At 35.9% G+C, this 24,352-nt stretch overlaps 1 protein-coding gene across 2 annotated transcripts in view; it reads left to right on the top strand.

The window, feature by feature from the left end:
• Positions 1–24,352, top strand: part of RSBN1 (round spermatid basic protein 1) — a 43,607-nt gene that overhangs the window by 6,717 nt on the left and 12,538 nt on the right. Inside the window, exons 2-5 of one of the 2 annotated variants that reach the window (XM_069601076.1) lie at positions 4,047–4,272; positions 5,794–5,911; positions 21,880–22,017; positions 22,576–22,718. In XM_069601076.1, coding sequence (XP_069457177.1) covers positions 4,047–4,272; positions 5,794–5,911; positions 21,880–22,017; positions 22,576–22,718 — 625 coding nt within the window. Of the gene's footprint in view, positions 1–4,046; positions 4,721–5,793; positions 5,912–21,879; positions 22,018–22,575; positions 22,719–24,352 lie in introns of both variants that reach the window. The other variant, XM_069601070.1, reaches the window with a different exon arrangement.

Here is a 24,352-nt window from a genome sequence, read left to right as displayed (position 1 = left end):
AGGTGTTGAGAGGACTTACTGTGTGTCAGATACTGTAATGAGGGCTTTATATTCATTGTCTCATTTAATTCTTACATAACTCTGAAATAGATACTAGTATTAATAATGTTTTATGTGGTAAAATTAAAGCTTAAGGAAATTATGAGCTTTCCCAGAGGTGTTATGTATCGAGTATTTGTCATGTTTTAGAACTGTTCTAAATACTTTATATGCTTTGTTTCATGTACTCTGCACACTGATTTTATGAGGAGATACTGTACTTCCTCCTCCTATATTACCAGTGAGAAACAGGGTATTAATAACAAGAAATTAACTTGCAAAGGTAATACTGCTACGACGTGTTGGGACAGGGATTCAGATCTAGCCAATCACTTTTAAACACCATAATTAGAGGGGTTGTGTGTGGGTACAACAAGGCAGTGTTATTAAGTGTACAGTGATTACTAACATGGTGGCCTTCCAAATTTGCAGTTTTTTGTTTTTCCTTTTGAATCAGATTTTTATATGGAGCTGGAAGAACTTTTAATAAGACCAAAGAGAATTTATTTGAGAAAGTTAGCCTTTAGTCTTTATTATGATTAGTAAAATATTAAAAAAATTATAATTGTTTTGCTTTTGCTTATCCACCATGATTTTTAGAAATTGAGGATATTGCCTATTTTTCAGTTATAAGCTATAATTCAAGCATAAGAATGGTGTTGATGAATTTAAATTTTGTAATGTGAAAAGTTATTTTTTTTGCATTAATGAAGGCTTTCAATAGTGATGTTAAATAAATGGTACTATTTAATAGTTGATAATATATTAATCGTATTAGCATACATAAGGATTTTATGGATAGTGTCGTGTATTAATCTATAGTTATAATGCTCTTTTTTAAAAGACAGCCAGCAATTTATCTCTCAAATGTATATCTTCCTCTGTAGCATTACATATTTCTCTTTAATCTGATGACAATAAATAATAACTTTTCCGCTGTAGGGAAATACACTTGAATACGTTCTCTGGAAAACTAAAAACTCTCTGCTAGAGATGGAAGAATTGTGAAGACTTTAGACATTGCCCTTTTTAAAAAACTGATATGTAATCGACATATAACATTGTGTAAGTTTAAGGTATACAGCATTGATTTAATACATTTATTGCAAAGACATTGACTTTTAAATAACATTTTTAATGCAAGGCAAGATAAATTTGGTATCATTCTCTAAAAGCAACAGTGACTAACTTCCTGCAATAACCTTTAACAATTTTGTGTATGTATGCTATTCTTAATTAGTTGCTGTCACAATAATACAAAAATAAATGTTATTCATGAAAATCCATAGTATGATACAGGTAGTCTCAAATTTTTCTATAAATGCAGGCTTACTTTATCTGACTGAGCCTTAGGGAAGAATCAAAATTTGAAAAATAGGATTAGTGAGGAGATGGACATTTATTTCATATTTTAAACTTTTATGTTTGAAATGTGAGATTGCAATCAATTTAAAGCCCTTTTCATTTCCTTGTGCAGTGGTTTTTTTTGAGATGGACTGTGTTGGGCTAATTGAATGGTTCGCATATAAATGAGTTTTGGAATAAAACCCACAGAGACTTGACCATCATAGAAATACCGTTGGTAAGCTGATAGTATAGAAAATGTGTTACAATCAAGGCAGCTTCTTCTTGGTGTTAATTTCAGTGGCAGATCTAGGTCACAATTCATCTTCTGCATACCAAATGCCTCCTCTGAAGCTTAAAATAACAAGACCTATTCAGAGGTATTTTTTTCATTTTTTTCCTGTGAAATTGCCAAAACATTTAGCAGAGGATAATTAGATGACTATTTTAAAATTGGTCTAACCTTTATATTTAATAGCATTAACATTTGGTTGCTTGGGAGGATTGCCCAAATTACTGATTTGATATATGAGAGAAGTATTACATTAATTTTATTTGGTAAAAAATATAAATTACTAAGTATTTTAAGAATTCTCCAAGATTTAGTTACATATGAAAGATGGCCTTTCCTTTTGCAGCTTTAAACAATCTAATTACGTTATATTTTGATATATGATTTCAGTTTACTCGTAAGTGATGGTTGCAAATGAAAGGTTTTATTTTTGTTAAATTTTTATTTTAATTTTTATTTCTGTTAAACAGACTGAAAGTCATTTGGTGTCTGTATACTTCGAAGTCTGACTTGTACATTTACATATTTTCTTTAGAAAGTTTGTATAACTATTGTAATATCTGATGACTTGGAATGATTTTGTATTAAGTAGTGTGATTTGTCATACATTTACATATTATATCAAGTAAATTCTTCACTGTAAAAGCTATTGAATTTGTTCTTCCTAGATCTAGTAGTAGGATTAGTTGGAGTATCAATCTTAACATTGAATTACTGTATCACGTCAGAAATACAGTTTTTGGATGAATAAATTCTATACAATAAATACCACTCCAAGCTTGAAAGATGGTCAGGACCATACTTGTTATTTAGTCCTGAATATTTCTTTCTAGTGTTATCTTCCAGCTAGTAAATACAGATGCCGTTTTATTTTGGGTTTATCAACCTATGATAATCCTTTAAAAATTAAAAGTACTTTTTCAAATTATAAAAGTAATGTACCTTTATTATAGAAATTAGAAAATAAAGATAAGCCAAAAAGAAGAAAGACATTTATAATCCAGCCTAGATAACTGCCGTTATTACCTTGATGTTTATTTCTCAGATTTTTTGTGTGTTGTACATACACAGAATATAAATAGATTGGTCATACTTTTTTCTTTTGCTTATCTCTAGAATATTTTTCCCTAGAAAATATGCCTACCTTGTCTTATTACTGAGGGCTCAGCCTAAATGTCACCTTCCAAAGAGAGCTTCCCTAGCATCTAGAGTAGCATACTGTTACTTTCTAGTCCAACTAGACTATAAGGTCTAGGAGAGTAGGGAGGGATAAGATCTGTTTCAGTCAACGCTGTAACTCTAGTGCTTAGAAGGGTTTCTGGCATATAGTGGGTACTTAATAAATGTTTAAATGAATATTTTTAAAAATAAGATCAGATTATACATACGTTAGATGCTCTGGAAAGAAAGGGAAGATGTGTATTGCTTACAGTCTAGAGGAAAGGTGGACAATTAATATGGTAAGTTTATATAATAGAGGAAGTAGAGTATTAAGGAAGCATGTAGTAGAAGGTATCCAAATTGGGTGGGGACGAGTTGTTAGAGAAGGCTTTCTGGAAGCGTGACAATGTAAGCATTTCATAACCTTGTAATTTGTCAGTTCTTTTCATCTATCATATAATTTATAATGGTTGGGTAGTAGTTTATCCAGAGTTTAATGTAAATAACAGAGTTTAATCCATATCCTGTTGTTAGTCATTTAGGGGGTTCCCTAAATAACACTGTCGTCCATATCTTTATATGTCTTTTCTTAGTTATTATTTTCTTATTTTCTTGAGTAATTTTTACTTGGGGTGGAGTTTATGAGACCGAGAATTATAAATATTTTCAGGGCTTTGTACATATTCGTTTTGGGGATACCAAATTGCCCTCCATGACAGTTGTACCAGTTTATATTTCTAGTAACAATATATAAGAATGCCACCCGCCAAAGTTGCCAATTTGTTAGGCAAAATGATGATGTTACAGCTTAATTTGTTCTTATTTGCTTCGCCTGTATGTATCATACTAGTTTTATAGACAAACAGAAAAATAATGGCAAGTGTTAATTTAGATTTTACAGTTCTTGAGCAGATACTCCATACAGTATGGTATATGTGAAATTATTCAGATATTTATCTTTAGTTATCTTTAGTTTTGATTATAAATCATATTAAGTTATATGCTTACCTTTGCATTATTTAGCAAAGTCTTCAATCCAGAATATTTTTGTATTTTAAGATCTTTGTCTTATTTTATAAACATGTAAATTATAATGACAAATTCGGGAGAAACTGAAAATAGGCTATTTAATTTCAGATTGCATACCTTAAGAAGCTTGTATGTTGACACTAGGCCTAGTAACTAACTTCTTTTTAATTATTGTGGCCAGAAACACCAGATGAAAATGGTAAAACCCAGAGAGCTGATGATTTTGTCTTGAAGAAAATAAAGAAGAAAAAGAAAAAGAAACACCGAGAAGATATGCGAGGAAGACGCCTTAAAATGTACAATAAGGAAGTACAAACCATCTGTGCTGGCCTGACCCGCATCAGTAAGGAAATCCTCACCCAAGGACAAATAAATAGCACTTCAGGAGTTAATAAGGAGTCCTTCAGGTATCTGAAAGATGAACAGCTGTGTCGATTAAATTTGGGCATGCAAGAATATCGGGTACCCCAAGGAGTACAAACACCTTTTATGACTCACCAGGAACATTCTATTCGTAGAAATTTCTTAAAAACAGGTACTAAATTTAGCAACTTTATTCATGAGGAACACCAGTCCAATGGTGGTGCTCTTGTCCTTCACGCTTACATGGATGAACTCTCATTTTTGTCTCCAATGGAGATGGAGAGATTTTCTGAGGAGTTTCTTGCTTTGACATTCAGTGAAAACGAGAAAAATGCTGCTTACTATGCTTTAGCAATAGTGCATGGAGCGGCTGCTTATCTCCCAGACTTCTTGGACTACTTTGCTTTTAATTTCCCCAACACTCCAGTGAAAATGGAAATTCTGGGCAAGAAAGATATTGAAACAACCACCATTTCAAATTTTCACACTCAGGTAAGGTAAAAATCATTGTTAAATTGTTTAGTAAATACAGGTTACAGTACCTCAAAAGTATTAACTTCATTCTGTTGCATAACACATAGTGGCACACTTTTGATTAAAATTCATGGTGGTAAAAGTGGTTCAGATTGTTTATAACTCTAACTAAAAAAATCTTAACTGCTGAAATTCTTTGGGGTGTGGCTTGTTACTTGCTTGGTCTAAGAAATGCTTTATACCTGTTTTACATCCTTTTTTGTGGAACAAATTTTTATGGGAAACCAGCTTGAAAACCAATCCAGTTTTTTGTAAATTGGGTAATATTAGTGTGGATGATGTGATTTAGATCTGGTAGCCACAGGGTAACTAGTTAAGACTTACGTCATGATAAAACGCGTGAGGGCATTGGCCTGCTTGTCAGGTTTCTGCTGTTTTTGTTTCTCTTCTTTCAGTAACTTGTTGGCAGTCTATCCCAGAAACATACCCCATTTATGTGACTTGGAAGGGTCACTAGGAAGACCGCCATAGCCTCTGCTCCTTCTGCCTATGCATTATAGTAGGTAAAGACATTTTCTGAAGCCTTGCTTGGGCAGCTAGGCTTAAGTCAGCAGGGAAACCTCTCCTTCCTAACCAGTGGTTTTTAACCAAACATTTTTTCAGTGAAGTTATTTTAGGGCATAAAAAGAAGTTGATAATGTGTCCTAGTTTTTTTCTTGCTTGCTTTTTTCATAAGGATTCTGAACATGAATGGTCAGCTATAATTTGTATTATAGGTATAAATTCTACAGTAGTTTAGTGGAGACTGTTTTACTTTTTAGAGATTTATGATTATATAACCTGTTTTTTCAGGTTATCTAATAATTTGCTGCCATTCTTTTCCTTAAGATTTTTTTTTTAAGTAAATAGATTTGCATCACAAGACTCTCAGCCACCTGCATTATAGTGGTTTCAAGCCACTTAGATTTATATGAAACCTTCTCTGACTTGAATCTTTTTAGTGATTCTTGCCATCCTTGCCTCCAGTGAGGGGAGTATCCAGTTTAGATTTATGAGCTTCAGAATTTCTCTAATTGAAGTTCTCTCTGCAGTAGAGAGAGCAGGAGCAGCCAATCTGGAGAGGTCGCAAGATGGGGCTGCCCAAGATGTTGGAACACGATGTGCAATAAAGGGCTTCGTCTTGGATTTTGGCCTTATTACCACAATCAGGTACCGAAGTGCTGACTTTTGTAGTAGATTTTCTTTTTTCTTTTTCTTTTTTTTTTTTTTTAAAGGAGTTTTGCCCTTTGAAGGTTAAGGAATCCTATTTTTATAAATATTGGAAAAGGGACTGAAAATAATTCTCTTAAATATAGTTCTTAATCCTCCTAAGTCCCTATCTAACAAAGAAGGATATTGCTGAGAGCAGAATTAATGTTCTCTATCAATTTTTTCGTTTAGAAAAATGCAGCAAATTTCCTATTCTAATTGATAGACCAGCAGACATATCTGAGAAATAAGCCAGAAACTTGGGGGTGGGGGGAATATCTTGGTTTTCTAATGGTGATTTTTTTTTAACTTTCATGTTAGCTAGTCTCTAGTGGATCAAGCTTATGTGTCAATAGACAGTACCCAGTCTAAATAATTAATAGAATAAAATATCTCTAAATATTCCCTGCTGATTTTTGTCCTCCAACTATTTTTTTTTAATGGAGCTGAAATTTAAATGACTGTACCAACAACTTACCTTGAGATTTGCTTTGAGATTTATAAAGTAGACACTTTTTAAGAACATAACAAATATTATTATTAATCATTTCAACCACCTAAGGATATTGAGGGCTGTTAAGTAAGTCTTGTGTTCCAGTGATCCTGGCACTTAATTTTATTTATGAATTTTAGTCATTGGAGAGACATGAGGTGCAGGTATAGGAGATTATCATAGCCTGTGAAACTATGAATTTGCAGCTAAAATTTTTGGCAGTTGGGATGGAACCTCACATAGTAGTTCAGATTTCTTTAGCACTTTGGGGTTTATAGCAATGCTTTCATGTTCATATCTTACTATTTGAAATAATCTGTGGGGGAGGAGGTAAGCAGTTTTATCTGTTTTTCATAGAAGAAACTGAGGTTTGGAGATGTTTATTATAACAAGGTCATGTAGCTAGTTAAGTAGAAATTCTGGTCAGGGGATTCCCTGGTGGCCAAGTGGTTAGGACTTGGTGCTTTCACTGCTGAGGGCCCATGTTCAATCTCTGGCTAGGGAACGAAGATCCCGTAAGCCATGAAACATGCCTCCCACTTCCCTCCAGAAAGAAACAGTGTGCAAACCTAAGCCACGGGAACGACAGATGCATTGTTTTACCAATACTCCTTCCCTCACTGATGAAACTATGTGGTTAGTGAAGTTAAAATATCTCACTTTAATATAGTGTTCAGAAAGCTATTGTAATGTTTTTCAAAATACTCTTAGATTGTTGGGGATTAAGTGAATACCTTATGAATTCTGTGTTTTGTTAAGCCTTATGAATTTCTGTTAAAAATAAAGTGAAGTAAATTTTTTATTACCTTAGAGATACAGTTAATGGAAGTTATTTATAGTTTAAATATGTAGCCATGATAATTATTCATGACTATATTTTAAGACAGTTTATTCAGCAAACATTTGTTGAGAACTTATCGTGTACTGCACAGTCTGTTCTTAAAAGAACTAATCGATGCGCTCAATCCTAGTGGAAGAGATGAATAAACTAGCAATTATAATACAGTTTTAAGTATTAGAATAGAGGTTTGCATACGCAAAACTCTGAAATAGAGGGAGCATAGTTTGTGGTGTTACCTAACTCAGACTTAAAGTGATTAGAAAAGGCATTTTAAAGCATGTGATGCTTGAATAGAGTCTTGAAAGAAGATTACTTAGTGTAATAAGGTCGTCTTAAACATAGTGAATAATGAATAATAGCCTGTGCAAACATACGGAGCCATTAGAGAATGGGGCACTTTCAGGAGGCTGCAGATAGCTTGACGTGCATAGTAAGAGTATATGCTGACTGTTAAGGGCAGTTAACGCTGGAGAGATAGACACAAATCAAAGTTGTGAAGAGCTTCGTATGACGTGCTTTAAAAAAGTACTTTTTCCTGAAGGAAATGGGGAATCACTGGTGAATTTTAATAGCAGAGTGCTATCAAGTTTGCAAAGATTGCACAGTAGTGAGAAGGGTGAAATAGAGGAAAATGAGATTGAAAGCACGATGACTGGTTAGATTACTGTGGTAACTAGATTGGAAATGATCCATGTCCAAACTGATACTGATATTAGAGAGGAAGGAATGAAATTTGAGAAATAATTAGAAGATGGGATTAATTGCACTGGGGGAGGGAGAAGAATGGAGTATTAAAATGATTTGGACAAATGAGCGGACTCTGGTGACAAAGTCAATACAGGATTGAAAAAGTTAGTTTCTAGGTGTTTAGTTTGAGATATTTTATGTTGAGATACTTGTGAAGACAAACAGAGATTTCTGTCTGTTAGTAAGATACATGGATCTTGGACTGGGAGACATATCTAGACCTAAGATACAGAAGTTGGACCATGAGTGTATAGATGATCCAGGGACAGCATTAGAAATGGAAGAGAGAAAGCTGTGAATGGAATTCTTTGATGCACCCACATGTATGAGGAACATGGGAAGAATTCAGAAAGAAAGAGAGGTAGAAGGAAGGTTACGGTACAGCTTTTCTAGGTTTTAAGAATTGATGAAGGGCTTAAATATCACATCCATATTAGGAGTCAAGTAAGATAAGGACAGAAAAGTGTTAGGTTGCTTAATTAGGAATTTAATTGGAAATATTATTTAGACCAGTGCTTTGCAAACAATGGCCATTTAAATATTGTAAATTATGCTTTTTTTGAGAAGCTTGGTACTTGCTCTGTGAATAAATTTGGCACCACCAGGGAACTTGCTAGAAATGCAGACTCTCAGATCCCTACCCAGATCTTGAGTCAGAATCTGCATTTTAACAAGATCCTCAGGTTATTCATATACATATTAAAGTTTGAGAAGTACTACTTTAGAACTTACTGGCTCAGGCCGGAGAAAGTAAAATTCAAATATAGGTTTTATTATGTGCAAGAAAAATTATAGCTTCTGTTACTTTTATGTATTTAAATTATTGTAGTAGGCAAGCTAGGATGCACATGGAAGTGCTTGTTTTCCTTTACTGTTCAAAAAAAGTCAAATGTTTTAACACTGAAGGAGGTAAGTTCATGATAAATATCAGTTGAAGATGATTGTCAAATTTGATTACTTATCTCTTAGAAGTTGATAACAGGATAATTTTGTAAAGTTGAGTTTCCAATCTAAACTACTACACATATATTGATAATATGGTATTTTTATAATTCTGTAGGATTTTTCAGGTCAAATTAAGTTTTACATAATCATTGGCCAAAAAACAGTTTTGACCAAAAGTTTGTGTTTGTGGAATGTTTTGGTCAGTTAACGGAGAAAAATTAGTGTTCACTTAGAAATGTATTTCCTTCTTAAAAAACTATGGAATATATATAATTTATGGGGGTTTTATTGGCTTGGATGTTATTTCTTATAATTATTAGCTACTTGGAAACTTTTTTTTTATGGTTTTCAACTTTGAAGTGTGGTAGTTCTGCAGTAAGTATGCACTCCTTGGTTTGGGAACCAGATCCCACTTGCCACGGGGCAACTGATTCTGAGAGCTGCAACTAGAGAAGACTGTGAGCAGCAACAAAGAGCCTGCACGCCACAACTAAGACCCAACGCAGCCACATAAATAAATAAGTATTTTTTAAAAAAAAGACAGAGCGTAGAACTAGAAGAGTGCTTTGTAGCTTGGTAAATAACTGAGAAACTCTTGAGGAACTACACATCAGTGTGTTACATAAAAGAAGAAATAAATATTTTAGTTAACTGACTATAAAACAGCATAAAAATGGTAGGTTTTTTTTTTTTTTCCCTCTCATTCTGAGTACAGCTTACAATAGACTCATTTTGACTCATGCTGCTTTTTTACTGTATGTTTTAAAGTGGGAATGCCTTTCTATTCACAGGTCACAAGGTTAGGAAGATTGCTGGCAAGCTTTTTCCTTTCTGTCTTTTTTTTAAAAACAATCAGCTCGAAAAGGCTTCTTCCTGAAAGATGAGTTCTATGCAGTAATTACTGCCCTACCACCCCTCACCACCTCCCCCCCACCTCTCCTCCCCTCAGGGTTTTTCCATATTGTGTATTTATAGCTTGGTGTTCTACTAGGTTTTTCTTTTTTTAAAAGAAGTTGCTTTGTTTTATTCTTCTAGAGCAGTTTTGGTTCACAGCAAAATTGAGAGGAAGGTATGGAAATTTCCTATATACTTCCAGGCCCCACGTATGCATTTGTTCCTCCCATTATCAGCATATCCCACTTCCCCAACCCTTCACCCCCACCCCCCTGCCCTCCCCACCAGAGTGATAAATTTAATTGTTGAGTCTACACTGATAACATCATAATCATCCAAGGTTCATACTTTACAGTTCACTCCTGGTATTGTACAATCTCTGGGTTTGGACTAATGTATAATGATATATGTTCATCATTAGGGTAACATACAGAGTATTTTCAAACTGCCTGAAAAATCCTCTGTGCTGTGCCTGATTCTTCCCTATCTCCCCTTCTAACCCCTGCCAACCACTGAGCTTTTTTAGTGTTTCCGTAGTTTCAACTTTAAAAGAATGTCATATAGTTGGAATCATATAACATGTAGCCTTTTCAGATTAGCTTCTTCCACTTAGTAAAATATACATTTACACTTCCTCTGTGTGTTTTCATGGGTTAATATGTGTGCTTAGTCTCCCAGTTGTGTCTGACTCTTTGCAACCCCATGGACTGTAGCCCACCAGGCTCCTCTGTCCATGGGGATTCTCCAGGCAAGAATACTGGAGTGGGTTGCCATGACCTTCTCCAGGAGATCTTCCCAACCCAGGGATTGAACCCGGGTCTCCCACGTTGAGGGCACATTCTTTTACCCTCTGAGCCACCAGGGAAGCCTGCTTGATAGCTCATTGATAGCCAGTGTGATAGCTCATCATGACTTGATCAGTTCAGTTGCTTAGTCGAGTCTGACTCTTGGCAACCCCATGGGCTGCAGCTCACCAGGGTTCCCTGTCCATCATCAACTTCTGGAGCTTGCTCAAACTCATGTGCATCGAGTCAGTGATGCCATCCAACCATCTCATCCTCTGTCGTCCCTTTCTCCTGCTTTCAGTCTTTCCCAGCATTAGTGTCTTTTCCAATAAGTCAGTTCTTCCATCAGGTGGCCAAAGTATTGGAGCTTCAGTTTCAGCATCAGTCCTTCCAATGGATATTCAGGGTTGATTTCCTTTACAATTGACTGGTTTGATCTTGTAGTCCAAGGGACTCTCAAGAGTCTTCTCCAACACCACAGTTCAAAAGCATCAATTCTTTGGCACTCAGCTTTCTATATGGTCCAACTCTTACAACCATACATGACTACTGGAAACTATAGCTTTGACTAGACAGACCTTTGTCGGCAAAGTAATGTCTCTGCTTTTTAATAATGCTGTCTAGGTTGGTCATAGCTTTTCTTGCAAGGAGCAAGCGTCTTTTAATTTCTGGCTGCAGTCACCACTGCAGTGATTTTGGAGCCCAAATAAAGTCTGTCACTGTTTCCGTTGTTTCCCCATCTCTGCCATGAAGTGATGGGACCGGATGCCATCATTTTAGTTTTTTGAGTTTTTGAGTTTTTTTAGTTTAGTTGAGTTTTAAGCCAGCTTTTTCACTGTCCTCTTTCACTTTCATCAAGAGGCTCTTCAGTTCCTCTTTGCTTTCTGCCATAAGGATGGTGTCATCTGCATATCTGAGGTTATTAGTATTTCCCTCTGCAATTTTGATTCCAGCTTGTGCCTTATCCAGCCCAGCATTTCACATGATGTACTTTGCCTTTTTTTAGGACTGAATATTAATAATATTTCATTGTCTGGATGTACCACAGTTTATTTATCCATTCATTTATTAAAGGACTTATTGGTTGCTTCCAGGTTTTGGCTATTATGAGTAAAGCTACTGTCTTCTAATTTTTTTTTTTTTTGTCTTCTAATTTTTAACTGATCTGTGGCTATCCTTATTACAAGGTGTATTATCGGGGAGCACAGCTGAAGCTTATTTAACACTCAGCAGTTGATACAGGGTAACTTTATAAAGTTTCTGATCTAAAGGACTAGGTATGTATTGACATAGAGCAATATATATTGCAAAATATATTCAAATATAATTGTTTCAACTTTTATAGGTACTATAAATACATTTAAAAATTTAATGCATGCAAAGCTAGCTACCATTTCCTCATGGGCATTACCCTCCTATGTACAAACTATCCTCCCCTACTTGCTTTGCTTTCTGATTTTACTAGAGGGTGAGTTTTCCCTGTTTGGCATTATGTCTCTTGCTTCCATAGCAGCCTTATTTTTTCCTGTTCTTTGTTCTCTACATACCTCCCTCCAGTTCTCATTATACTTGCTTCTTCCTTCCCATCACATACTTTGGGAAGTGGTAGAACTCAATTTGTTCTTTGTTTTCAAATGCCGTTTCCAGGCCAGAGTTTCTCAAACATGCCAGATCCTAAGAATAATCTGGCCTTGCTAGTTCAAGACACATATTTAGAATCTCATGTTCCACTACTGGAATTTCTGATTCATTCTGTCTAGAGTGAGACCTGAGATAGATACTCAAGTGATTTGATTCTTGCGATCAGGCAAGTGTAAGAAACACTAAACAACTTCATCATTCCAAACAGAAACTCTATACCCACTTCCTTAGGATCTTTACTCACCCCCATCCCTTCTTTCTCCCTTCCGTTGCCCTATAAAGAAAATTGCACTTTATTTTAAGTGAATTCCTGCTTTATATGTTTTCTTCATTTTAATTAAAGGAATATTTTTATTCTTCCAAGAAGTCAGTCTTTATTCTATGAGATTTATTTCAGTATATATCATCTAATGTTTTGCTATGCATGTATGCACATACAAACAATGTTATATAACAATTTTGTGTGATTTAACACATAAATCATAAATGGCATGTATCATTCTACACATTGCTTTGGTTCAACATTGCTTTTTTAAAATTTCAACATTGCTTTTTAGATTTACATTGATACACGTAATTCTGATTCATTTATTTTAACCACTGTGTGTGTGTGTGTGTGTGAGACTATATCACTTTATTTTCTTGTTTTTGAGCATTTAGCATGTTTGCAGTTTTGTAATACTATTGTGTTGGATTAAGAATATATTTGGAAATTTATCCTGAGGTGTATATATCTTGTATACATCCCACGTATCCTGTACACGTATATAGTGGGATTTCTGTTTGCCTTTTTCTCCTCTTCTGGGAGTCTGTGACTATTTTGTTACCTTAATTCAGTGACTCAAATATCTGAAAAGTCTTTCTTCTACCGCTACATTTGATTGGTAGTTCAGATAGATGTGAAATTCTAGGTTGGAGATATTTATCTGCAGATTTATAAAGGTGTTGCTCCAGTATCTTTAAGCTTTGAGTGTTGCTACTGAGAAGTCCAATGTCAAGGTGTCCTGTTTTTTCTCTCTGGAAGCTTTCAAAACCTCCTTCCTATAAAATTTCTAAACACTGAGAATAATGTGCCTTGAGATGGGTCTCTTTTTGCTTTTAAATTTTTTTAATTTATGAGATAAATGATAAACAGGTGTAAAGAATAATAAACACATGTATTCTCACCACTGTGTAATTGAAGGCCGCCTCCAACCCCTGTGGCTCTCTCAGGTCTCATTGGTGTGAGTCTTGTTGTTGTTCACTCCGATGAACATTTAGATTTTTTCAGTGTGGGAATGCATATCCTTCTGTTTGTTCTCCTGTTGCTTCTTTGTTAATTTCCTTACCTCAGTTTTCCTGTCCTTGTGAAACTTTTATGAGTTGGATTGAACCTCCAGTTTTCTTACCGATCCTTTTATTTTTGTCTATTTATTCTACTTTTTGGGTAGATTTAACTTTCTTCTTTTTCTCCTGTTGGTTTATTTCAGCTGTACTACTTTGTATTTAAGAGCTTGTTCTTGTTTTTAGCTTTTTTTCTTTCAGAAAAATAACTTTCCTGTTTTTATTTCATGAGTGCAGTATCATCTTTCATCTCTCTGATGGTATTAATTATACTTGTTTTGAGATTTTCTTTTATCTCTAAATTGTCTCTGTTTCATCAAGTTTCTTTTTGTCTTAATCTTCTGTTAGATACTTTCTTCAAAGGTCTGGTGATCTGTTTATATTTAAATATGAATCAGTGCAAAACTGATTAGAAACTCATGAACTCGTAGGTGGCACTTGATGACTGGGTAAGGACTCTAGCCATGTCATTATCAGAAAACTCCAGATATTAGCATTTCGAGATCTTTTCTTTGGGGCTTTTAATTTTTACAGCTAAGAATCTACCATATTTTTGCTAGAGGAGTAGAGTAGCTTGTATCCCTGTCTGCTAGAATTCTTGGGACTGAACTGTGGAAATAGGTAGATGATTTCATTGTTACACTATATGGAATTTAATTCTGTCTTTTCAGTATACAGGGTTTCTTTCACACTTTCACAGGTGTACCTGGTAGTTTTGTTTCTATAGCCTCTTGTCCATTTTCTCCACAAATATAGATAGGATAAGAAAAAGGATTGGATGTGGGAGGTGGAAAGTGAGTACAGGGAGGGGTCTGAATGACTTGTAAACCGATTTTAAACCCATCTTCATTGTTTTAGTTCTGTCCTTTGTTTCCCATCTTCTGGGATATTTAGCCTTTCCATGAGTTTGTAGCACGAACTTGCTTTTGAGGTATCTTCTATATTCAGTGTTCAGAGTTCTCAGTTGCTGATTCTCCTATACATTTTTTACCTTCAGAATATATTTTGATAGCTTGTTTCTATCATTTTCACTTCTGTTTGAGCTTCTGAAATTTATAGCCTTTCTGTTTTACTCAGTTGAGTGGGGTTTTGATAAGAAATAAAAATAAATCATATGTTCAGTCTACCTTAACTAGCAGCCTTCTTTACCTTTTCACTACTCTTTGTATTAGTACTAAAGCATCACACAAAAGAAGACATAAATGGAAAGATATACCACATTCTTGGATTGAGAAGAATCAACATTAAAATGATGATTCCCCTAAATTGTAAGTCAAACATAATCCCAATAAGAACCCCAATAATTGTTTTTTTCTGGGACAATCACTTGACTTGGAAATTTATGTGAAAAAACAGATAAGAACTTTGAAAAAGAAAAGCAGTGATGGAGGAGTACCTTATCAGATACCAATATATTTTAAAGATGTAATTATTAAATAAGCATAGACTAGTTTGTGAACATTGTTCAGTGAAACAGAAAAGTCCAGAAGTAGACCCAAATACGTATACACATGTGATATATAAAAATGATAGCATCTGAAGTCATTGGTGACAGAGAGATGGTAGTGCTGGGACATCAGGTATCTAAAGTTTATATTAGTATTCGTATCACTGTATACCATCATAAATTCCAAATGGGGTCAATGATTTAAACGTAGAAAATCAAGAGAAATATAAGAAAACAAGAATTCTTTCATAACTTTGGAGTGGCAAAGGTCTTTTTAACTATGACCAAAACAAAACCAAAAATCACATAAATAAGGTCAAAAGACAAATCTGTATCATTGACAGAAGATTAACCTTTCTAAACTATAAAGAGCTCTAGAAATACTAACGGATAAGAGGAATACTAGCAACACAGTATAAAAATAAGCATTCCAAATGGACGCTTAACAGAAAAAGAAATACGAATGGCCCTTTAATCCTCTTATCTGAAAAGGTATGCAACTTCATTCTTAAGAAAAAGAAATTAAAACTACTAAAATGCCAGTTTTAACTTATTAGTAAAAATCCAGAAGTTTTTTAATATCCTCTTAATGGGGTAGTGGGGCAACTCATACTTTCTTATATTGCTGGTGAAAGCTTATACACCCTATTAAGGGTTGTTTAGTCTTTCCATCCTAATTCTCCCTGATCCTGTGTCCTTCTCTAACCACAAACCATTCTTATTTTCACAGTCAAACTTCTTGAAAGAATTGTCTGCATTTGCTGTCTCCATTTCCTTGTATCTCCACATCAGTTTGGTTTCTGGCCTCATAATTAATTTCCCTGAAACATCTCTTGCTAAGGTCACCAGTGAGCATTTTTCATCTTCATCCTCCTAGAAGTCTCCTAGAATGCTCCTAGAAGCATTTTGATCAAATTCCTTGAGATATTTTCTTTATAATACTGTGCTCTCTTGGTTTTTTTCAGACCTCTCTGACCACTTGACAACTCCTTTACGTTGTTTTTTTGTTGACTTTTCTTTCCCCTTTGTGTTTTTTAATTTGGAGCTTTCTAAGATGCTTGCTCTTTGAACTCTTATTTTCTCTAGTCAGGTCTCTTTTAAAACTACATTAACAAATTACCACAAGACATAGTGCTGAAGTGTTACTGAGTTTGTGTGGGGGGCAGAGGGGCAGAGTCCTGCTACTCACTGCTCAGAAGCCAATAAGCAGGCCAGGTTGCTGGGAAGGAAAAGTGAAAGTGGAGTCGCTCAGTCGTGTCCGACTCTTTGCAACCGCATGGACTGCAGCCCACCAGGCTCCTCTGTCCATGGAATTCTCTAGGCAAGAATACTGGAGTGGGTTGCCATTTCCTTCTCCAAGGGATCTTCCCAACCCAGGGATTGAACCTGGTTTTCCTGCATTGTGGGTAGGTGGAAAGGAAAGTTTCCATTATTTCAGGTGCCAGCAACTGGGGTTGTAGGCGGAGGGAGTGTGGTGAGAGTACAGACATCTGTCCAAAGGCTGACTCCCCAACCCTGACAAGCAGGGAGTTGAGAGCATTTATAGACAGGGGCGGGGGGTGGTTCTCCATGCAGAAACAGCACAGTCATCTCTAACAGTCATCTTCAAATTGGTCATCAGTGGTCTGACTAGCATCATCATGATGGTTTTGCTGCTGCTGCTGCTAAGTTGCTTCAGTCGTGTCCGACTCTGTGTGACCCCATAGATGGCAGCCCACCAGGCTCCCCCGTCCCTGGGATTCTTCAGGCAAGAACACTGGAGTGGGTTGCTGTTTCCTTCTCCAGTGCATGAAAGTGAAAAGTGAAAGTGAAGTCTCTCAGTCATGTCTGACTCTTAGTGACCCCATGGACTGCAGCCTACCAGCCTCCTCCATCCATGGGATTTTCCAGGCAAGAGTACTGAAGTGGGGCCTCATTGCCTTCTCCCCATGATGGTTTTTGGTACAGTTAATCTTCAGTTCAGGGTGGACTCCTTTGTTTGCAGTCAGTTCTTGGAATTGTGGCAGCTCGGGTTCTTGTTTCAGTCTGGTTATATTGTAGTTAACTTTTCCATCTGAGGTTTTAGTATCTACAAGACAGCTCACAGGATATGGCCCAGAATATTATCTATAGCCCTTGAGAAAGAGCTGAAAGTCCTTGACTGTGCTTAATGACTAGATTATTATTATTTAGTTTCCTCTGACTGTTCTCCTTTGTTCCCACATTTCTTGCTTTTCTGATTAAACTTATTCTTGACTGAAGTTTTCCACAGGCAAAAGGCAGGCAGAGGACATGAGGGGGGGGGGTGCGGCAAGGACCTGTATGCCCCTGCTCCATCATTAAGGCAATATAAATTTAGTCTCTTCAGTTCTGAAGGCTCTGAAGAATCTTTTTCTTAAAATTTGCTTGTTTTTTTGTTTGCCTTTTTTTTTTTCAGTGGCCATTTGTATTTCCTGGCTTGTGAGTCCCTTCCTCCATCTTCAGAGTGCGTCAGTCCAGTCTCAGCATCTATCATCACATCACCTTCTCTTTGTCAGATCCCCTCTGCTTCCTTCTTTTGACACCTATGATTACATTTAGGGCTCACCTGGATAACCCAGACTATCTCCCCATCTCCAAAGTCTTAATTCATTCACAGCTGCCAAGTCCTTTTGCCATGTAAAATAACAGTCACAGGTTCTAGGGATTAAGACCTTGAGAGTCTTTAGAAGAGTTGTTCTTTAGCTCACCTTGTCCCCAGCTGAAGATATCACCTCCCCACCCAAACCTGGTCCTCTTTTCTGGTAGAAAGAGTGGTTTCTCTGTTTGGTTGCCAGGGGCAGAACCTGTAAGACATTCTTGACAATCCTTTCTCTTCTCTTTCATATCTGATCTTTCCCCAAGACCTCACAGTTTTATTGTTATTTTTCAAGTTTTTAAAACATCAACTCCACTGCTGAAAGCTTAGTCTGTTGTTTCTTGTTTGGAATATTCCAGAAACCTCCTAATTAGTCTCTTCTCTTTCACTGTCCCTTTACAAAACGAAACCAAACCCCAAGCCACCTACCCCCCTTAAAAAAGGCAAACCTGATAACTTTCTTTTACTTTTGTGACTTTCCAAATTCTTAACATGATCTTCAAGGATTTCTATAATACAACTACAGTTCGTTTCTCCAGTCTTGTCTTTATTTTTCTCTTTTATTTTCTACTTAGCACCATTAGCTTTCTTTTAGACCCTAGAAAGAGTGATGCTTAAGGATCTTGTTTCCTTTAAACTTGTTATGTGTGTTTAGTCGCTCAGCTGTGTCCGACTCTTTGAGACCCTGTGGATTGTAGCCTGCCAGACTCCTCTGTTCATGGGGATTCTCTGGGCAAGAATACTGGAGTGGGTTGCCGTGCCCTCTTCCAGGGGATCTTCCCAACCCAGGGATCAAACCCAGCTTTCCCACAGGCAGGTCTTTACCCTCTGAGCCACCAGGGAAGCCCAAGAATACTAGAGTGGGTAGGCTATCCCTTCTCCAGGAGAACTTCCCAACCCTGGAATTGAACCAGGGTCTCCTGCATTGCAGGCAGACCTTTACCAGCTGAGGTACCTGGAAGCTCTTAAACTTGTTCTGTAGAGTTTAATTCATTGTTATTTTTGAGGAACAGTTTATTCCTTAGATCAGGATCCCATGTTCTCCTTCATAGTGTCCTGTAAGTGCCTGAAGACTTGTCATACTTTATAGTCAAATATTTGTTTAGTGTCTGCCTCTTTCTACTAGACTAAGTTCACAGGGACTAGTTAAAGGTCTGGTTTGCTGTATCTGTATTTAGGACAGTTTCTGTGTATAATATATGGTAAACTTTGATTAAATGAATGATACTGGCCTTCCTGTAATCCTTAGGCTTTATTTAAGGTTATGTAAAGCTGCTTGTGAGAAGACTCCAAGTATTTGAAGATTATTGTGTCCCCACTTTAATAATTCCAAGTCATAGACTTCTGAAATATTTTTAATTTCATCATTCTTCTTCCAATTTTTTGATTTCCAAGTCACTAATCATCTTAGTTGTTCTCTTTTGAGTGTGCTTTTTTAACAGACTTCTTTTTTTTTTTTTTAGCCCAGAGCAGGAGATAATACTCCAGATGTCATCTGTGCAGTGTGAAGTATTACCTCCTTTAGTACGAAGTGTACATATGATATAGGCTAAACCACCATAACAAAGAGATCGCACATATAGTAGCTAGAAAACAATAAGTTTCTCTCTTAAATAACAAGTCCAGAGGTAAAGCAGCTCTGTCCCATCTGATGTCATCTTGGATTCTACTTTCATTCTATCTTTGGTTTTTCCATTTCCTTTGACTTTGTCATGTGCATGGTTGAACTTGGCCCTCAGAAGAAAAAAAGAGGAAGTAGAGAGCAGGCAGTGTATGTATGCTCTAGAAATTGCTTATGTAACTTATGCTAACACTTTGGCCAGAACTTAGTCACACTTAGCTGCCAAGCAGCTCTATGCCCAGAAAGTTTTGTAAGTAAAAAAAAAGGACAGAATAGTTACTGGGCAGTAATTAGTAATTTGCTTGTTTGGCATTAGGTCACAGTTAGTACATGTTGAATTTCTGGCCATAAATGTTGTTAGTCTTCTAACTTGTGCTGTTAATTTTTAAAATACATTATAAACATTAGCATTTGTTAAATTATTGTATATAAACAGTAGATACTATTAAACAGCTCTACTACTACCACCTTTTTGGGGGGCCAGAGTTTAATGGCTGACTATTTCTAGACTCAGTAAGCATAAATTCAACAATTTCTCCTCTTCAGGTTTACTTCTCTTTCCAGAATAGGAGAGGATGTTTTATATTACCTCATGTCACATATTAATTATTCTAGGTGTTTGCCTTTTTACGTTGTCTTCAAGTTCAGTGCTGTTGAATTTGGTAGTACTTAAATTAGCTAATCATGGAGTACTGTATAAAAATGTTAATTCAGTTTCCCTTTTGTGTAAAATTTAAAGCAATGTGATTTCAAATTTTTAATGCATTGAGTTGTATAATCTCAAAGCCAGCAGGCAACAGAAGTTGATGAAAACTACCACATGGCTGTGTACTTCTTCAAGATTAAGTTATGTGAGATTTAAATGGTGACTCATCTTTGGGAGACTTACCATGTAGTTTGAAAGCCTTTGCTGTAAGGAATTTCTGATAATTGGGAATAGCTGGAGGAGGTATTTGGAGGAGACTGGTAATTCTTTTATTAACCCTGAAAGCATATGGTTCCTAGAGCTGGTATCAATACCAAAGTTAAATCTGCTTTAGTTGTTGAGGGTGCTTGGCTTAGAAAGGTTAGAATAATGCTTGCTTAGAAAAACTTCTTACCTCTATATCACATAATATAGCCTTTTTCCCAGACTGCCTCCCCTGACTTTTAATAGCATGATGATCATACGGACAAATGGAATGTAATTCATACAAATATATGCAACGTAATTCTGGTCTGGGATCACCTAAGGAGATCTGGGGGGAAAGATTCATAAGGAATTAAGAAATGACTGCTCTTTAATAACAAGATCTCAGACCTTTTGTGTGTGTGTGTGTATATGTATGTGTATGTGTTGGATGACATTAAATTGTCTATAGAAAAAAAAAAGCAGTGGGATGATTTTGAAAACACTGCTAAAAAACCAGCAGTAAAGAACTGTAAGAAATGCTAGAAGGTCCTTCATTCTTTCTGTTAAGCAAAATAGTTGGTTTTTGAAACAGTAACAATTGTCTTTAAAAAAATTTTTGACTGTTCAGTAGAGACCTACCTTTAAAAAAAGTATAATTATATATTAGGCTTCTCAACTTAATCTGCATCTTACATAACGTAGAAAATGCTAGGTTACTGAACCAAGGTGGAATGCTTGTTAGAATCTAGTGTTTAAGTCATCTGTATGTACAGGATCTGTCTCTCCATTTGAGAAACAATTCATTTTGAATTGGAGGTTGGAGTATTAAGAACATACATAGTATGACTAGAATTGATATCAGCTTATATTGTATTGTTGGTAGATTGTGTATGAAGGTTAAGATTCTCTGGGTTTCCTGTTTCTTAGGGCTGCTTAGAACATGCCTTAAGCTTACTAGAGAATAATGATACAGAATGTCTGTGTGCTTGCAGGTAACATTAGATTATTATAAGAGTAATCAGGAAGGCTTCCAGAGGAAAAGTCTAGAACCAGTCTCTGAAAGTTAAGATTTAGGTTGACAGAAAAGAAGACATTCCAAGAAGGCAGACTCAAGAGAAAAATCACTGTAGGTAGATACAAGTTTGGCTAAATTGGTTAGAAAAAATGATCAGCCTACCTGGGTGGAGAATCTTACGTGGAAATGATGGGAGATTGGTTTTGATAATAGTCATCCTTGTATCTGGCTTGATGTGAAAGCTTTCAGCCTAGGGACTACAAAATGAATATGGAAGATTAATTTGACTTTTTTGTCAAATTAATAGTCTTTTTTTGTTTTTTTTCTATCCTGTCAGTTTAACTATTTTTTTACTGATTTTTTTTTTCCTAACAAAGACTGCAAGTATTTAAAGAGTTAAAAATCATCATTCCCAGAGAAATTTAAGTATATCTTAATGTTTTCAGTATTTCCTTGAGATTTCCTTGGTACCATGGACTAACCTGCATTTTGGAATTTCTGTTTGTGGTTCATATGTCAATATATTTGTCAGTGTGCTAGGGTGCCTTTCTGTAACTGTTGATTTTATCCAAGGTACTGACCATTGAGTTCTTAGTATATAAAAGAAATAGGAATATTGGAAACAATACGATATCCTGATTCTTATAGTATACTTCACTCCTTTCCGCCCCCCTTTCGTTTCATCTCAGGTCAACAGGACATACTGCTGTGGCACCTACCGAGCAGGTCCTATGCGGCAGATAAGTCTCGTTGGAGCAGTAGATGAAGAAGTTGGTGATTATTTCCCAGAGTTCCTTGATATGTTAGAAGAATCACCATTTCTGAAAGTGAGTGTTTTTCAGATTATTAAAGTTCTGATCACTATTTAAATGGATACTTTGCATTAAAAAATCTTAAGCTAATCATAGGGGCTTCCCAGGTGGCACAGTGGTAAAGAATCTGCCTACAATGCAGGAGGCCCAAGAAATGCAGGTTCAATCCCTGGTTCAGGAAGATCCCTTGGAGGAGGAAATGGCAATCTGCTTTAGTATTTTCGCCAGGAAAATTCTGTGAACAGAGGACAGACTGGCAGGTTACAGTCACTGGGGCCACAAAGAGTCAGACACGACAGAGTGACTGAGGACATGCATACACAAGCTAATCTTATCTATTAAAATTCAGTTTTATCCCATATTTTGAAGAGAAATGTTCAGAAAATTGTTTAAGTAAAATACTTAACTTCACTTATGTTTTTTTACATATAAATTACTATCTAATACAACATTTTTTTTCTTCTTATACATACACAAAATAAGCTTTCTAAAGCTTTCTTTTGGGTGTGAGGAGTTAACTTGTAAGTAGTCTAAAAAATTTCCTTTAACGTGACTTATTCTTTTGACTTCCAGATGACTTTGCCCTGGGGTACACTTTCCAGCCTCCGACTCCAGTGTAGGTCCCAGAGTGATGATGGGCCCATCATGTGGGTCAGGCCAGGAGAGCAGATGATCCCTACAGCAGACATGCCAAAGTCACCCTTCAAAAGACGACGGTAAACACTGGTTTTTCTCAGATAAGCAAAAGCCCTTTTTCAGTTGGTTGCTTATAGAAATGATTGAGAGTTGAGCAGCTTGAAAACCATTTTTTCTGATTTATTTAAAGAGCTGTCTTAAGTAAATCTCTTTAAGTTGTCAGTTCTTAGTCTAGTTCACTCATTACACAGATACCAGAGTGAGGCATCCTTTTAAAAATAAAAAAAATCCTTCAATTCTTAAAACCTGGGTCCTAATTGCCTGCGAATTAAATGTTCAAACTCCTTTGTGTGGTTGATAGGTTCTGTTATCATCTGGCCCTGACAGTATCTCTTCTAGGTGTATCTGCTTTTAGTCTGGGCCGGTCACACTGAATTCAATTTCTAAACCATGGTCTTTCACATCTGTTTGCTTTTGCCCTGCTCTTTTTACCTGGAGTAGCATCCCTTCATCATCTTCCTTTCTACCTGATCTACTCCTAATGAATTTTCAAAACTCAACTTGGATGTCACTTCCTTTGTGAAGCTTTTCTTTGTTCCCTTAAACAATTGGTCATTCCCTTTTCAGTGCTCACACATCATTCTGTTCGTTAATGATCTGTTGACAAAGTTTTTGGTTTTTACTATAAATTTTAACCTTTTTGAGGACAGTCTAATTCTTCATAGCGCATAGCAAGTGATCAGTGTTTGCTGAGTGTAAAACCAGTGATGTATAGTAATTCATAGTGGCCTAACATTTTTTGTTTGAAGCAAAATTTGTTTAAAACAAATGTAGATTAACTTACTTTAGGACTATGAGAACAAATCTCATTTAATGAGACTGAACATGGCATATATTTGCTTAGATTATGGAAATGGGAACTCAAAATTAGGGTCCCCAAAATGAGTTTTAACAGATTAGCTTTAGACCTTACCTTAAAACTCAAAGAAAAGTAATACTAGAGCTAAGTATGGATAACCTTAGTACTTGGCGATACTTATGAAAATAGTTTATAAAAACCATAAATGCGAGGTGGTAGCATGATAGAACATGGCAATAAACCAAAACCTCTGCACATTGCTAAACCACAGCAGTTTTTGTACCTCATAATGATGAATTTTGATATTCTAAATTCTTAAGTATGGTATATATTTTTTTATTCTATGATCTTTCCCCAAAGGAAATAATTGTTTGGTTTCCTGATTGGTATAAACTTATAAAACAAACATCAGATAACAGAAAAAAAGTAAAAAGGCAAAAAATATCTATAATCCCCTTTAAATTTTGGTCTATATTCACTCATAAATTTTCTTTGTACACAGATGAATTCCTTCTTTACATGATGATTACTTTAAAATGTGTCTTACTAAGATGCAGCCATACCATCATTTCTAAATAACTGTAGTTTTGACTGTGTGTTTGTATCAAGATCTACTTTACCAATTCCTTATTAATGTAAATTGTTCCTATTTTTTTAGTATATTGACAAATGGTATTTTGAGAAACATGACAATGGTGTGCTGGAGCCAGTTTATACCAGCTCATAGGGCCATTGTTAGCCTCACAATTCCACATTGAGTGAGATCACATGAATAGCTTGAAATTGGCCATGTTGGGAGTATTCATACCACAGAAATCAGCAAATCAGCTAGTAGGTTGGTACAAAAGTAATTGC

This window comes from Ovis canadensis, chromosome 1 (genome assembly GCF_042477335.2).
Source record: "Ovis canadensis isolate MfBH-ARS-UI-01 breed Bighorn chromosome 1, ARS-UI_OviCan_v2, whole genome shotgun sequence".
NCBI classification, from domain to species: Eukaryota; Metazoa; Chordata; class Mammalia; order Artiodactyla; family Bovidae; genus Ovis; species Ovis canadensis.
The sequence above is the reverse complement of the archived record's forward strand: the minus strand, read 5'-3'. Positions and strand labels throughout refer to the sequence as shown.